Source organism: Haemorhous mexicanus, chromosome 3 (assembly GCF_027477595.1).
Source record: "Haemorhous mexicanus isolate bHaeMex1 chromosome 3, bHaeMex1.pri, whole genome shotgun sequence".
In the NCBI taxonomy this organism is placed as follows: domain Eukaryota; kingdom Metazoa; phylum Chordata; class Aves; order Passeriformes; family Fringillidae; genus Haemorhous; species Haemorhous mexicanus.
Genome location: NC_082343.1, coordinates 30703777 through 30716964, shown reverse-complemented (window position 1 = coordinate 30716964; position 13188 = coordinate 30703777). Strand labels below are relative to the sequence as shown.

The 13188-nt window shown below is 40.9% G+C and overlaps 1 protein-coding gene across 3 annotated transcripts in view; it reads left to right on the top strand.

Annotated features, from left to right (window-relative positions):
* The window catches only part of DAAM2 (dishevelled associated activator of morphogenesis 2), a 203861-nt gene that overhangs the window by 154645 nt on the left and 36028 nt on the right, over positions 1–13188 (top strand). For 2 of the 3 annotated variants that reach the window (XM_059841244.1, XM_059841243.1), the window contains 3 exons: positions 859–1176; positions 7974–8081; positions 10754–10786. In XM_059841244.1, the coding sequence (XP_059697227.1) occupies positions 859–1176; positions 7974–8081; positions 10754–10786 (459 nt within the window). The remainder of the gene's footprint in view (positions 1–858; positions 1177–7973; positions 8082–10753; positions 10787–13188) is intronic. The other variant, XM_059841245.1, reaches the window with a different exon arrangement.

Below are 13188 nucleotides of genomic sequence, written 5' to 3'. Positions count from 1 at the left end.
GGATAAAAGCATGTTATGCATGAAGCACATCTGTGGTCATAATAAGGAATACTTAGAAGCTGCTCAGCTTTTAGCTGAGACCAAAATCCCTGAGCTGGTGGTATAGAATGGTTCATGTATGGGCTGCTCCATTCTTTCTCCTCACCTGCCTTTCTTGCAGGGACTGCTGAGGCATGTGTGTCCTCCTCCAGACATAATTTTCACTGCTGAGTGGGGTGGCCCTGGTTATTATTTCAGTGGAATTGAGAGAAACCTCCCTGATACAAAAGTATATAAGAAACAGATTCCTATCATGCTGCAAGAGCATCTGAACTGTCTCAGAGTTCTGCAAAAGTGACATTTGCAGATGCTCCCTCCTGTTTGGTGCTCCCTCTATCCCAGCACTGTGCCTGAGCCACCAGAACACAGCCCTGAGAAGTTAGACACTGCAGGAAGCAGATTCATTCCCTCCTCCCCTCTCCCACTTTGCATTACTGAGGCCTAATGTCAGGTATTCAGTGTTTCAAACCCTTAGCTTTTAAACCCAGGAGTTCAAAAGTTCATAAGATTGAACTTTTCTCTCTTTTCATACATAAGGAGAAAATAATACATTTTGGCTTCTTTTACTAGCTTTCTGTTTTTCTGAGCCATTTATGGTTCCTTTTTCAAGCTCTTCTCCACAACTCCATGGGCTTGAAACTTTCTCTTAAATGAAAGCTGAGATTCCTCCCTTTATTGCATGGCTTTGAGTGCAGGAGGCTTTAAAGAAAACATCAAATATTTTGAGAGTTGTAATAAAATCACATCAGCTGGCAATGTGGAGTTATTGTGACTTTTAAACTGTTTGCTTTCTTTTTCTCTGTGTTTTTTACTTTCCAGCAAGGGGGCAGCATTTCCTTCCCACCCCCACCACCCCCTCCTCCAGGTGGCCCATTAGCTTTGTCCTCTTCTCATATGTCTGAGAATTTGCCACCACTGCCACCTCCTCTGCCTTTCTCCAGCTGTCCTCCCCCTCCTGCTCCCCCGCCTCCACCAGGAGGACCTCCTCCTCCACCAGGAGCACCACCTTTCTTCAGCATGGGGGTGCCACCCCCTTCAACAACCCCCTTCAGCACCAGTGGCCCCAGTTTGAAGAAGAAATCTATCCCGCAGCCTTCACATCCACTGAAATCCTTCAACTGGGCTAAGCTGAGTGAGGTAAGAAACTGCATTACTCAATTGATTAACTTTCTGAGTATACCCCAGTGTTGATTAATGCCATGAAATGCAAAGTGGTATAGAAGCAAGTGGCCTTTTGTGGGCTGTGGTCAGTAGGAGTCATTAATTGTATTTAGGGAGTCTCCCCAGTTCTCCAGCAGTGCAGGACATCCCCTGTGATAGATTGAGCTGCATAGATCTGGGCATGCAAATGATCTGGTCAAGCAAAGCTGTAGTGGGGCTGAATACCTAAGTGAGAGCTGGACATCTCCAGGACTGGTGTGCTGGAGCTGCCCTCACTTGTACACCAGGGAAAAGGGTGTCTAGAGCCAATGTGGGCAAAACATGGTGAGAACCATCTGGAAAACTAGCCACCTCTACTCTGGCAGGAGCCATCACCAAGGAGAGAAAGGCGTCCTGATTCTCCTCACTGTTTGTTCATGGCCATGAGGGAAGCTGCCTTTCTCCTTGAATGGTTATAACTCTGTCTGTAGGTGATAAAAGTCCAGGTTGGCAAAAAAAGACCCCAGAGGACTTGGATTCTTCCTATTGCACTCATTTTTCTTCTGCCTTGGTTAGGTCTCCTTCTCCTTCACTTCCCTCTCCTCCTTCTCTCTCTTTTTCCCTTCTTCTTTTCCCTCCCCTTCTCTTTAGGTCTTAATTTTTTTAAACTGATTTAGAAAGAAAAAAAGTGTCTGTGTTGAGTTTGGATTTCTGCCTAGAAACCCAGGTTCTCTTTTAGACTGAAACTCACCCAGGGCCCAACTCCGGCATTTGGAATGAGTGTCCAGGGACTTCTGGAATGCCACAAGAATTCTCTCTCCCCCTCTCCCCTTTTCTTTAAAATAAAGTGAAGTGAAATATTTGCTGCACCGTCTGTGCTTGTCCGTCAAGGCCACGTGGGGGGTGTGGGAGAGAATGTAAGGACGAGGATTTATTTTCCTTTGCAGAACATGGAACTCAGTGCTCTGAAGAAAAGAAATAATAACTAATACATGTATATATATGAATTTATATGAAAAAGGGAGAGTCACAGGTGTTTCTGTTTAGTGTACAGTAACTGTAGGCTTATCCTGCCCTCTGGATAAGAGTGAAGGCAGCTGTGCTAATAAAATAGAAGACCTGGGTGGTGAGATGGCTAAAAGACAGTATTTTGAGGATGGCAAAATAGTTGGGAAAAGGGGCATAAGAGAGTGGGGCCTTCATTTTGGAGTGTCTGCCAGTGTTTTGAACCTGGTATGGTCTCTGCAAAAGGGCAGAGGTTGTGGTGTCAATACAGGTGTCTCATGTTGTTACTTGGGTTGCACTTTGTTATGGAATTATTTAATTTCACTGACTGCTGGAGAAGCTAATATGTTTCGGTCATCTTCCTCAGTTATCCTAGTTAAAGATACCAGTTATTTCCTGCTTTGGTATCTTTCTTTTCACATGGATATGAATCCTCTGAGCACAAAGTCATGAGTAGGTTGGACGGGCTTTGTCATGCCTTTTGTTACCTTTGCTGCACTTCTGTTTTGTTCTCCTGAAACTGAGCTGTCCAAGTAGCCAGTCTGGAATGAGTGAGGACTCAAAACAAGCACGCTGTCTGGGAGCAGCACATCTTGAGTTTTTGAGCCTGGGAAACTGAGGCTTGGAAGTGTGCACAGTATTTTTGTGGTTTGTGGTAGGGTTTAACTTCCAGTTCACAAGAATACAACTTTTCCCCACGAAAAATTTTGAGGAACAATACATGAAACACAGCAAGGTGAGGGAACACAGCATTGGAGACAGCTGTACATAACATTAGGGCTGCAAGTAGGTCAAATATTCAGCCCTTAGTTATCTCTGCATACTTTTTAGATCACCTTTCTCTAAGCAGAGAATACTCTTAATACAGAGTCTCTCTCAGGAGATTTTTCAGCTAAGTGTGAAGGTGGTTGAAGCAGCCCACATGTGAGCAAATTCCTCTCTGTCCATGCAGCCTGCCTGGAGGCAATGAGGGAAAGCAAACAGAGACCAACAGGAGCGTGGACAAGGCTGGCTGAGAGGGATTTGTCTGCAATATACTTTCAAGGCTGTTCCCCAGGGCAATTCATGTGCACCTTTTTTTTTCCGATGCTAATTTTGTCCTTGGAAGAAAAGAACTGAGCTGTTGGGTGTTGGGAGAAATATCAAATATAGTTAGGCTCTTAGCAGTAGACAATAACAGATTGTCCACAGTTCCCATGGGCACCACAAAAAAGATTTGACTGGAAAGGATCTGTGCTTCTAACAAGGAAACTCCAACAGCCTACTAATTTCCATTGAGAATTAAGGACTTTTGTGCTAGTTTTGATGTAAGCTAATGACCAGTGGCAAAGACATTTAGATGCCTGGATGGCCTGAGTTCTGATGAAGCCCTTCCACACCACAGCTCCATTCATACAGCACTGTAGCATTGTTTGTGAGTTCCATTCATACAGCACTACAGTAGTGCTGGTGCCAAGCATCTCTGTTTTTTTAGAAAAAGATATTGCAATATAACCACTGTAATATCCTGGAAGGATTCCTTTCTTTGTTTCTGGGCAACAATGCTCTCTCTCTCTCTCTGAGTTTTACACAACACCAAAGGTCAATCAGGGACCAAACATTTATGGTTAATCCATACAATGGACTGGTTTCAAGAAAATTGGAAGTATGGACTAATAGTTACTTATTGGATAAATATAAGCATATAGATTTGAAGTTTTCAGAATAAGTCAAGTCAACCTGCAACTGCTCTGCTTCTTATTTCTTAGCTGGAGAAGCAGCTTCCCATCAAGTGTCCTGGTAATGACTCTAATCAGTGATGTCATAGAGGCTTTCTTTAGCCAGCCATAAGTAGACCTGGCTGGAATAGTTTCATAAGAAAGGTATTTGTTCTACATTCCATATAGGAGTTTTTTAAAAAGCCCAAAATACACATAAAAACAAATCAAAACCACGAAACCCAAACTCCCAAAACAGTCAGTCACATAAACAGAAAATGTTCATTTTGACACTAATTTTTAAAAAAATGTTTCTATAATGTTATCAGTGATTCTGATTTCTGGATCTTTTTTCCTAAAAGCAAACTGAGGTTTATGGCATAAAAGGATGAAGGACTCTGCTAGAGATTCAAAGTTAATGGGAAGAGTTTTCCAAAATTTCATTGTGAAGCTACTTACAATAGCTGTGCTGGTGCCTAGGCCTACAATGAAATAAAATAGCTGATTAAAAAACAGGCAAAAAATACAGCTTTTGCTTGAAGTGGATTTTTCTCACACTGAAGAAAGGATCTAATATTAAGAGAAAAGTTTGGAAAATGTGCTTTGTTCATATCACTTTTCAGATTCATATGGAATTCTTGATTAAAACTTTAAGTTGCTTCCACTTTTCTGGTTAATATTCTACAACTATTAGCCTACTAATAAGCAGGATTGCCTTCTCCAGTATCCACAGAGCACTCATCATTTCCATGGTTTCTCTGAACCTGCAGGTCAGACAAAGGTGCTGTAGGTTTTCACTCATACTGTGAAGTTACTGAGGCACAATGGACTTTGATGCCTTCCAGAATATCACTATTTATCTATCAGGGTAAATAAAAACATCCTTTAGGTGTAGCAGAGGACAGCTGGATATGATTTGCAGTGCCATGAAACTCTGCTATTTTCTGATGTCGTTAGGTATGTCAGCAAACTGGGATTCACTATAAAGCTGGAATGATGCAACTGCTACAGCGAGTGAATTGTTAAATGCAGCTTACCAAAAGCTCAGCTTGACGGAGCAAATGCCTTGTCAATACTTTTTCTCATAATGAGATGTTTCCTGACCTGGTATGTGTCACCATTCCATTAGAGGAAGTACAGTTCACAGGTTTGCTTCTCTAAGTCGGCCAAAATTTTCCAAAGTACAGGAACCACAGATCTTGGAAGACTTGTCAAATGAATAAATGAATGAATAAAAAAATAAATGAAGATGGAGAGAAAAACATTAGAGATAAAATGACTACTTTTTTCTTTTTTTAGTTTCTTTTTTTTTCTTTCTAGGGGCAGAGAAATACAAACAAGAGAAGAAGGAATAAAGAATTTATTTTTAAATTGTTATTTAGGGACCATAAATATTTTTATGGTGCTGAGGGAATCATTTATCACAGCAGCCACATTATGCAAGTCTGTTTCTCTTAAAATACTCTGTCTTCTCTGGCTGATGACAAGGAGCTATCAGCCAGTTAATCCATAACTGTATCAAGAGTTCAGTCCAGGAAGTTATCTGGCAGCAGCATGAAAATTTTCAAGGACAGAGCTTATAGTAGAAATAGAAGGGAGAGGCCCATTGCAAGTGTTAAGTTGTTTATACCTCTGCCTGCCTTGATTTGCTTTGACTGCATTAGTTCTAAAATTGGATTGCTTTGGTCAAAGGTCTGTTTGTGCACACCATTGCAATGGGTGCTGCTTTGGAATTTGTCTTTCTGCTACAAGTAGCATACAAACCATCCTGTGCAGAACCAGATTCAACCAGGCTCTTAAAATGAATCTGAATTGAAGCTGGAATTATTTTCACTGGGTTGTTTTCCTGGGAAAACAGGGGGAGAACTACTCTCTGCAGTCCTTTTCTGAGTCCCAGAACTTCCTGTTTTGGCACCTTTGCAGTTCATTCAGACTAGACTGTTCTGTAGGACATTTTCACTGTTCTTCCCATTAATGAGGAAACCTAACTCCCGTGAGATTTTTGCAGCTGGACAGGTAGATGGGCAAGACTCACGAGTAGCTGTCTTGAGTCACTCCAGCCTCTGCCAAACACAGCATGCAGCTTTTTGGCATCCTCAGGGCTCTATCCCAGTGATGACTCTGAGGACTCCTGTCAAGAAATATTCTGCCATTTCAGTGGTTGATTGGACAGTCTGAAACAGCGAGGCTCTCAGAGAACTGCTCTGCTGTTCAAATACATCCCTCAGGATTTATAATTCATGGTTTACAAAGCCAGCCTGGAACTTAAATGAGAATGATCACTCTGCCTGGATGCTTCTGGCTAAGACTGGCAGTGGAGTTCAGGACTAGGATAAGAAGAAAATTAATTTTGTCTCCTATTGCTTTGGCTGAGATGAGCCTCTCAGACTTGTTTGCTGTGTTACAGTCATGTGTTCTTCCCACTATGGAAAGAAGAGCCACGCTGATTGCAAGGGATGATGCAATGATATTGGTGAACCTGCTCAGGGATGGGTGCTGCTCCCATCTAGGACATGCCCTCACTGTGAATAGCACTGCAGACACCCCTCCTTACCCTCAGGCACTCACAGGCTGCCTCTGGAGAAAGGGTGTTGGTTTTCCTCCACAGTGTCTGCCCTGCCAGGAATTTCCTCCAGAACACTTCACACTTTTATTTCCCCCTCATTTTATCCTCCTCAGGTTTTTTTCCTTGCTTCTTGAGCCTTGAGGCTTAGCACATTTCCCTCATTCCTTTTGATGGCTCTGAATGGGAAGTGGAGCCTGTTCCTAATTAGTTCTGATAATGAAGTGCTAACACACTTTCCTATGTAGGTACAAGTCAGATACTTCAGAGCTGGAACCTGTGTGAGGGTTTCATTGCTATTGCTTGTGGTCCCTGACTTTCTCTGCATCAGTGTTCTGCTGGCTCTTTATCTCCTGGGATTTGCTTAGGTCTTATTTTACAAGTCTTTTTGTCCATTTCTTTTTTATTTTAATCAGCATTTTCATTATTTTTGCAGTTAATAAAGTACAATAAATATACATGTAGTAAACTAAATGAACTAAGTGGTGTCAGTGGTGTGAAGAGCACCCAAAGCTTGTCCCACACAACGTGCACCTTAAGAGTCAGTAGGAAGGAGAAGGTAGTTTGATCTTTGTGTCCTCTGCCAGAAAGGATATCTGTCCTGAGAATGTCAGCAGGACACTGAAGACCTTCACTTAGTTTAGGATGATTGCCAATTAGTTAATTCGTGTACTACAGGAGCCTGCTTGTTCTGGGTTTGGTGGACAGCAAATAGGAGTAGAAGTCTCTGCCTGTCTCCATCCATGCTAATTATCTGCCAAAGAGCTAGGATTCCTGGTATTCAGGAAGGAATCATCATGAGGGTTGTGAACATTTCCAGTTACTGGGAATGATGCTGTTTCAGGGATCTGGGTATAGTTTGTGTCTCTCTGGCTTGACAAAGACCTCATGTAGACAAGGGAGTTCATGTAATAGGAAACAATTAGACTTCAAAGACTCAAAAGCTTAAAAGTAAAATAAAATAATAATTTAAACTGCTTTCACAGGCAGACATAATGAAAGCCACACACCCTTTAGGCTTTACAAAAGAACCTGGAAAAATTTGCAAAAGGGTAGATGTGTCTGGGGTTTGTCATGCATCAGTGCTTTTCCTAAGGTTTTTCCTCCTGATGGTAACACTCCTTTCAGCATGACCACAATCATTGTGTTAGACAGATGGCCACTCTTGAAAGGAAATATGCTATGGGATCACAGATAATGCTTGAGATGTGGTCTGCTAGTCTTGGAATGTGCCTTTTCATTAGAGGCTTGGTGTGATGAAAACTACAAAATAGTATTTTAAAAACAAACAAGAAAACCAAACAAACAAAAAACAAAACAACAACAAAAAAAACCAAACCAAAAACCCCAAATGAAACACTATTTTTTCTCCTTTGACTCTTGAAACAAAGTGTGTCTTCTAAAATGACAGCAGTAGTAGATAGCAATATGTCCAGTGAGTAGAAGAGAAAATGATCTATCCAAATGGGATTGGATGGTCTTAGCTAAATACTTTTGCTATCTAGTTAAAATATGTCCTTTCCTTTTAGGAGAGGATCCATGGCACGATCTGGAATGAGATTGATGATTTAAAGGCATTCAAGGTGTTGGATCTAGAAGATTTTGAAAAGATGTTCTCCGCGTATCAGAGGCACCAGGTAGGAGTGAACTCTTCCATAACTTTTCTGTCTTTAATTTCTGGAGGAGAAGTGAATACCTGACAGTGGTCTGAGCCCTTGGCCACCTGCAGTCAGGCTGCATCACTTGATGCTCTGCCAGTGTTCAAATAATCTGAAGACCAAAAGAAGTTGGGGTGGACACATGGGCAGGGTAAACTTCTGATATGGGCATACCTCATACTCATGGGCAGCTCTCAGAGACAGCACCTTCCAACGGGTGATGCTCTAGTTAATGTCATTGGCCACTGACTTCCAAAAGCTGCAGAGCTTTACATTTATATTTGCATATCAAACTTCCTGTTTCTCCCACTTTCCCGTCCACAGACAAAAGGCTGTAGTTCCCTGAGTACTGAGCAAGGTGACTGTATTAGCTGTCTTTCATTTTGTCTATTTTTTCTTAAACAGGCAGCTGCCTGAATTGGCTAGGTGACAGAAATGGTCTGAATTACAGATTGTAGAACAAACAGCATACTTTAAAAGTGGCCATTTATTAGAATATCTTTTTTCCCTTCTCTTTTTCTTGGAAAGCAAGTCACTTTCAATCTATCTCCACTGAATGAGATTTAGCCGCAGATGGATTGTACTTTCACTCCTTGAACTCCCCCAGCTTTCCTTTGCTTTTGGAGTATTTTCAGTGTTTTGTATGCTGCAGAACTGGATCATTACTCTGAAGTTTTAGGAAAAGACACAGACCACACTGTCATAAACAACCTTTATGATTTTTCCTTACAGTGATGATAACTACTTCATTAACTGACTCAGTACCTTAAAATTAACAATCCAATGCCTTGTCTTTGGATTTTCCATCTTCTCCCTTCTCTCTTTTACTTTTCTGTCTAATCTAATAAACATAATGAATAGCTCTTCTTATTTATGAGCTCACAGCCACATAGATAAGCTGTGAAGATGTGATGTTAACTGTTGCATGATGAGATTTCATTTCTCATTCTGCTTCTGCAAATAGCTGATGCTGTTTCAGTGGGTCCCTTTCTCTTTCTGTAAATCACATTCCTTGAAACGAGATCTTAGTTCACAGAAGGGAAGAAAGGCACACAAAACTTCAGTGCTGTTAAGAGATTGGATTTAGACCCTGTCCCAAGAGCTTCCTTGCAGCTTTCACTTGCAGCTTCCTCACTAGAAATGACCTTGCAAAGCCTTGCTTCCCTTTGTCCTCAAAAACCAAAGTCAAAGCTGTCCTGGTCTCAGTTAGAATCATAATATTTATGACTATGTTACCAATACTGGAAGGCAGCCTGAGCTTTTCAGCCACAAACTAACCTGACCCTTACCCTGCCTCTGTGGGTCTCTGAGCAGTACTCTTCCATCCTCATTAAACACACTTTATGACAGTGGCTCCAGACACTAGAGTAACACTTATGTAAGCTTCTTGTATTTTTGTGCAGTCAGACATCTTGCTGCCCTTACAGCTTTTGTTGAGGTTTTTACATTATTTTGTTGGGGGTTTTTTTCTCCTTAAATATTTTGTTGTTGCTGCTTTACATGATACTTCCTCCTGTTTCATCCATGCTTGCTTCAATATGAACTGGATTCCAATCAAGAAGTCCTCATTAATTTTCTTTTCTTTTCTTTTTTTAAAGACCATGCAACCAAAATTGCTTTTGAATTAAAAATTTATCAGAATTTTTTCAGTTCACATTTAGTCTTTTTTCCTCTTTTACTTTCGGAAATGTTCCAGTCTGACCAAGTATGTGTTTACTCTAGGTTTGTGACTTTTAAACTTCATCCAAATGTCTGTAAAGAAAAATGTCAATGCAAAGCCCTGCTCTTTTGCATCTGAAATGTTGAATGAGTAGAGATAAAGACATTTCTTTCTTTGCTGTTATTAACATGACCTTTATGTTTTTTCCAGTTTCATTTACATTAAACAGTTTTTCTATTTTCTGATTTTGTTAATGACAGAGGGTCTCTTCTCCTCTCTCAAGCCCAGTGTGTCCTTTTTGGTGGCTATGAGGGAAAGCCAAATTGTCCAGTGTACAGAATGCTGGACCAAGTATTTTTACACTTGTCTTTTGACCTTGCTCTAATCTTACTGTGTAATATTGACCTTTTGATTCAGTATAGCTGGTGTTTTCCTGGAGTAATGAGTAAGTCATGAAATAGTTGGAGCTTGTTTTCCAGAAGTGCTGTACCGCCTCTTTGGAGGTTACTGAGTGCTTTCAAAATACTTGGCTACAAGTTGTTAAAGGGTATAATGTGCAATTGAAACAAGTTGTTGCTTGTTATACTTGTTAATACCCACAAACTGCCTGTGCATCAGGAGAGGAGAACTGACCCTCAAGTTATAACCTTGGCAGTTCTTTCAGTAAGGCTCTGAACTGGATTTGTAAAGGTATTTAAGCATTATCCTAGTTAATATTTAAAGGCCTAAAAGATTTATGCTTTGGAGACCAAATTTATTATTTTCATAAAAGACTAGAGCTCTTATTTCTGTGACATCTGCTAAATTAAAATATGCAAAGAAATGCTGAAATACCTTTGAACCATCTGGGCCAGTATTACTTGCTAAGCATTGTATGCTCTTAGAAAACGGTGTGTGTCTAAATTCAGCTGCCTTGTTAAACTTGGTATCTTTCTCTGTGCTAATTTTTGGCATGTTTCCTTCTTGTTATTTGCGACTGCTGCCTGCATAGGACCTGCTAACTAACCCCTCCTCCTGTAAGCAGGTGAGTATCATTGTCTGCTTCCTGATCCTCTTGCCATATGTGTGAAGATGAAGTCCTGGACCATGCCATTGTGGGGTCACAGCTCATGCTACTCTTTCATATGCCCTTGCACTCTGCTTTCTTAATGGGGAAGGTGGTACAAATAATTCTTTTAGCCATATCATCTCTGTGATAGGAGGTAGTTCTTGTTCTTTCACTTGCTTATATCTCACTGCTGGTGTCTGTAGTCCCTTTTCTTATGATCCTGAGGAAAAAAGACCAGAGACAAAGAAGAATGTCAGTGTGAACTCTTCCTTAACCAAAGTAATACTCTCTTGAGAGGAGAACAGAAGGGTCTCTCAGGGAGCCTTTTCTCCCACTGTTCCTATTTCTGTTCTGTCCACTTTGGACAGTACTGAAGTCTTCAGATGCACTTACCAGCCACGGACTTTCTGCTAAAGGAAATATTTCTTTGCGTAGAACTGGGCACTTTGGCAGAAGGATTTGTGCCACCTGAGGGGCAGAAGAGTTCCAAATGGACAGCTGAAACCCTCAGAAAATTCAGCAAAATATTAAAATGGTGTTTAAATAGAGATATTGAATTATGTACACGTCTTTAAACTGGCTACCTCACAAGCAAAATTCTTGGCAATGATTTTGGTAAGAGTGATGCTATCAGGAAAGGATTGATCGAATGTGATCATATGATCTCTGATGGTTTCAGAAGAAATTAGTTCTCACCATGAGTGCTCAGGGAACTGTATTTGGGAAATCTAGTCACAGCTTTTGCCACACTGGGGAGGCTACCATGGCAGCATATCAAAACAAGTCAATATGGTAGATGTAGTTCTCTGAAGTATTGATAATTGTCAGAAGCTAGGGTGCTGCCATGGTATGAGTCCTCAGCTAACCAAAATCAAATTGTATTTGAAGCAAGGCACCAATGTGATGAACACATTCCACATGTATAGTCATTTCAGCACTGAAATTTTATCTGAGTTTTGAATTTGCAACTAAAATATCAAATCTGAAATACTCTTTGAAGCACAAAACATAGCGTTATCCCAGATGAGAAGTCAGTAAAGGATGGTGGCATAAAACGTCATCATCTTGGCAGGTTGACACCAGCTCCAACTATTCTTGCATTCAGGGCTTGGGGTCTCTCACAAAAGCTAGTTGCCACTGCCCCCTTGCTCCTCTTTTTCTGTGTCTGAGAAAATATGGATAGTCCATATGCAATCTGTTTTCCTTGAATTAAGCTTGGAATCTGGCTTTGGTAAAACCTGAGGCTTCATCTGCTTTTGCTTACACATACTTCTCTCCTCAATATGAGTTGAAGAGGATATATTTTTAGCTGAGTCTAGCCCTTATGACCAAGGAGTGGGCAATGTCTGAATAGTTCAAGTTATTCATCTGCATTGAACCCTGTGGGTTGGGGAATTGGAAATGGCATGGACACTATTATATCAATTCCTGCTGGATGGCTTTAAAGAAAGCTGGCTAAACTCCTACCTCACATACATAGCCAGAGGCTGAAACTTTTTTTCCCTTGGGATGGATGCTTGTCACTATCCAGGTGTCCTTGTCTGCAAATATTAGCTAGTGAGGAACAGTGAAGCTTTTAAACTAAGAGCACAGACCAGCAAGTAGCTTTCTTCCTTTCAACAGCTGCCCATCTCCATATTCCTCTGTCTTCCTCCCCACAAACTGAGAAAACCCAAGAAAACTTTGAAATCTCTACATGACAGATCATACTGGGGGCACTCCTCTTGTTAGTATTGTTAGATATTCTCTCAGAGATAATAAACTTCCACAATTCCAATTCTGCCTTTTTTGGAAACATTATTTGATGTATTGAGTAACATTGCAATTAATTGTATTTCTGCCAAGCTAGATGCTTTGGGCACATCTAGAAGAATTTACTAAGTGCATGTCTTCAGCTGATGCATTGTACCTGTTTAAAAATGACACTTTCTATTGCTGGTGGCTCACTGCAACACTTCTGGATGTGGCTTCATGAGTCCTTTGTATATCCAGGAGCAACACAGATTTGTGGAAGCTGACTGTAACAATAACTGAAATGACAACTAGCAGTATGAACCTATGATTCACACCGAACTCTCAAATCCTTGGGGGTCAAAATCTCTTTAGAGATTAGTCATGCTGATGTAAGTAAGCCTTGAGTTGCAGAACCTTGAGTCCTGAGAGTGAATTCTGGGAAGCCCCCATTCTGTGTGCTTGCCGTGATCTGACATGTTTCCCTGAGTATCTGCTACTGGCCGCTCCCAGGGTCAGGATGCTGGCATAGATGGACCTTTTGATCTGACTCAGCATGCTTGCTGTTACATGCTAAAAAAGAAGTCATGTTGCATATTTGATGGGTGCATTCGAAACTATATTATACTGGTAAATCTCAAAATATC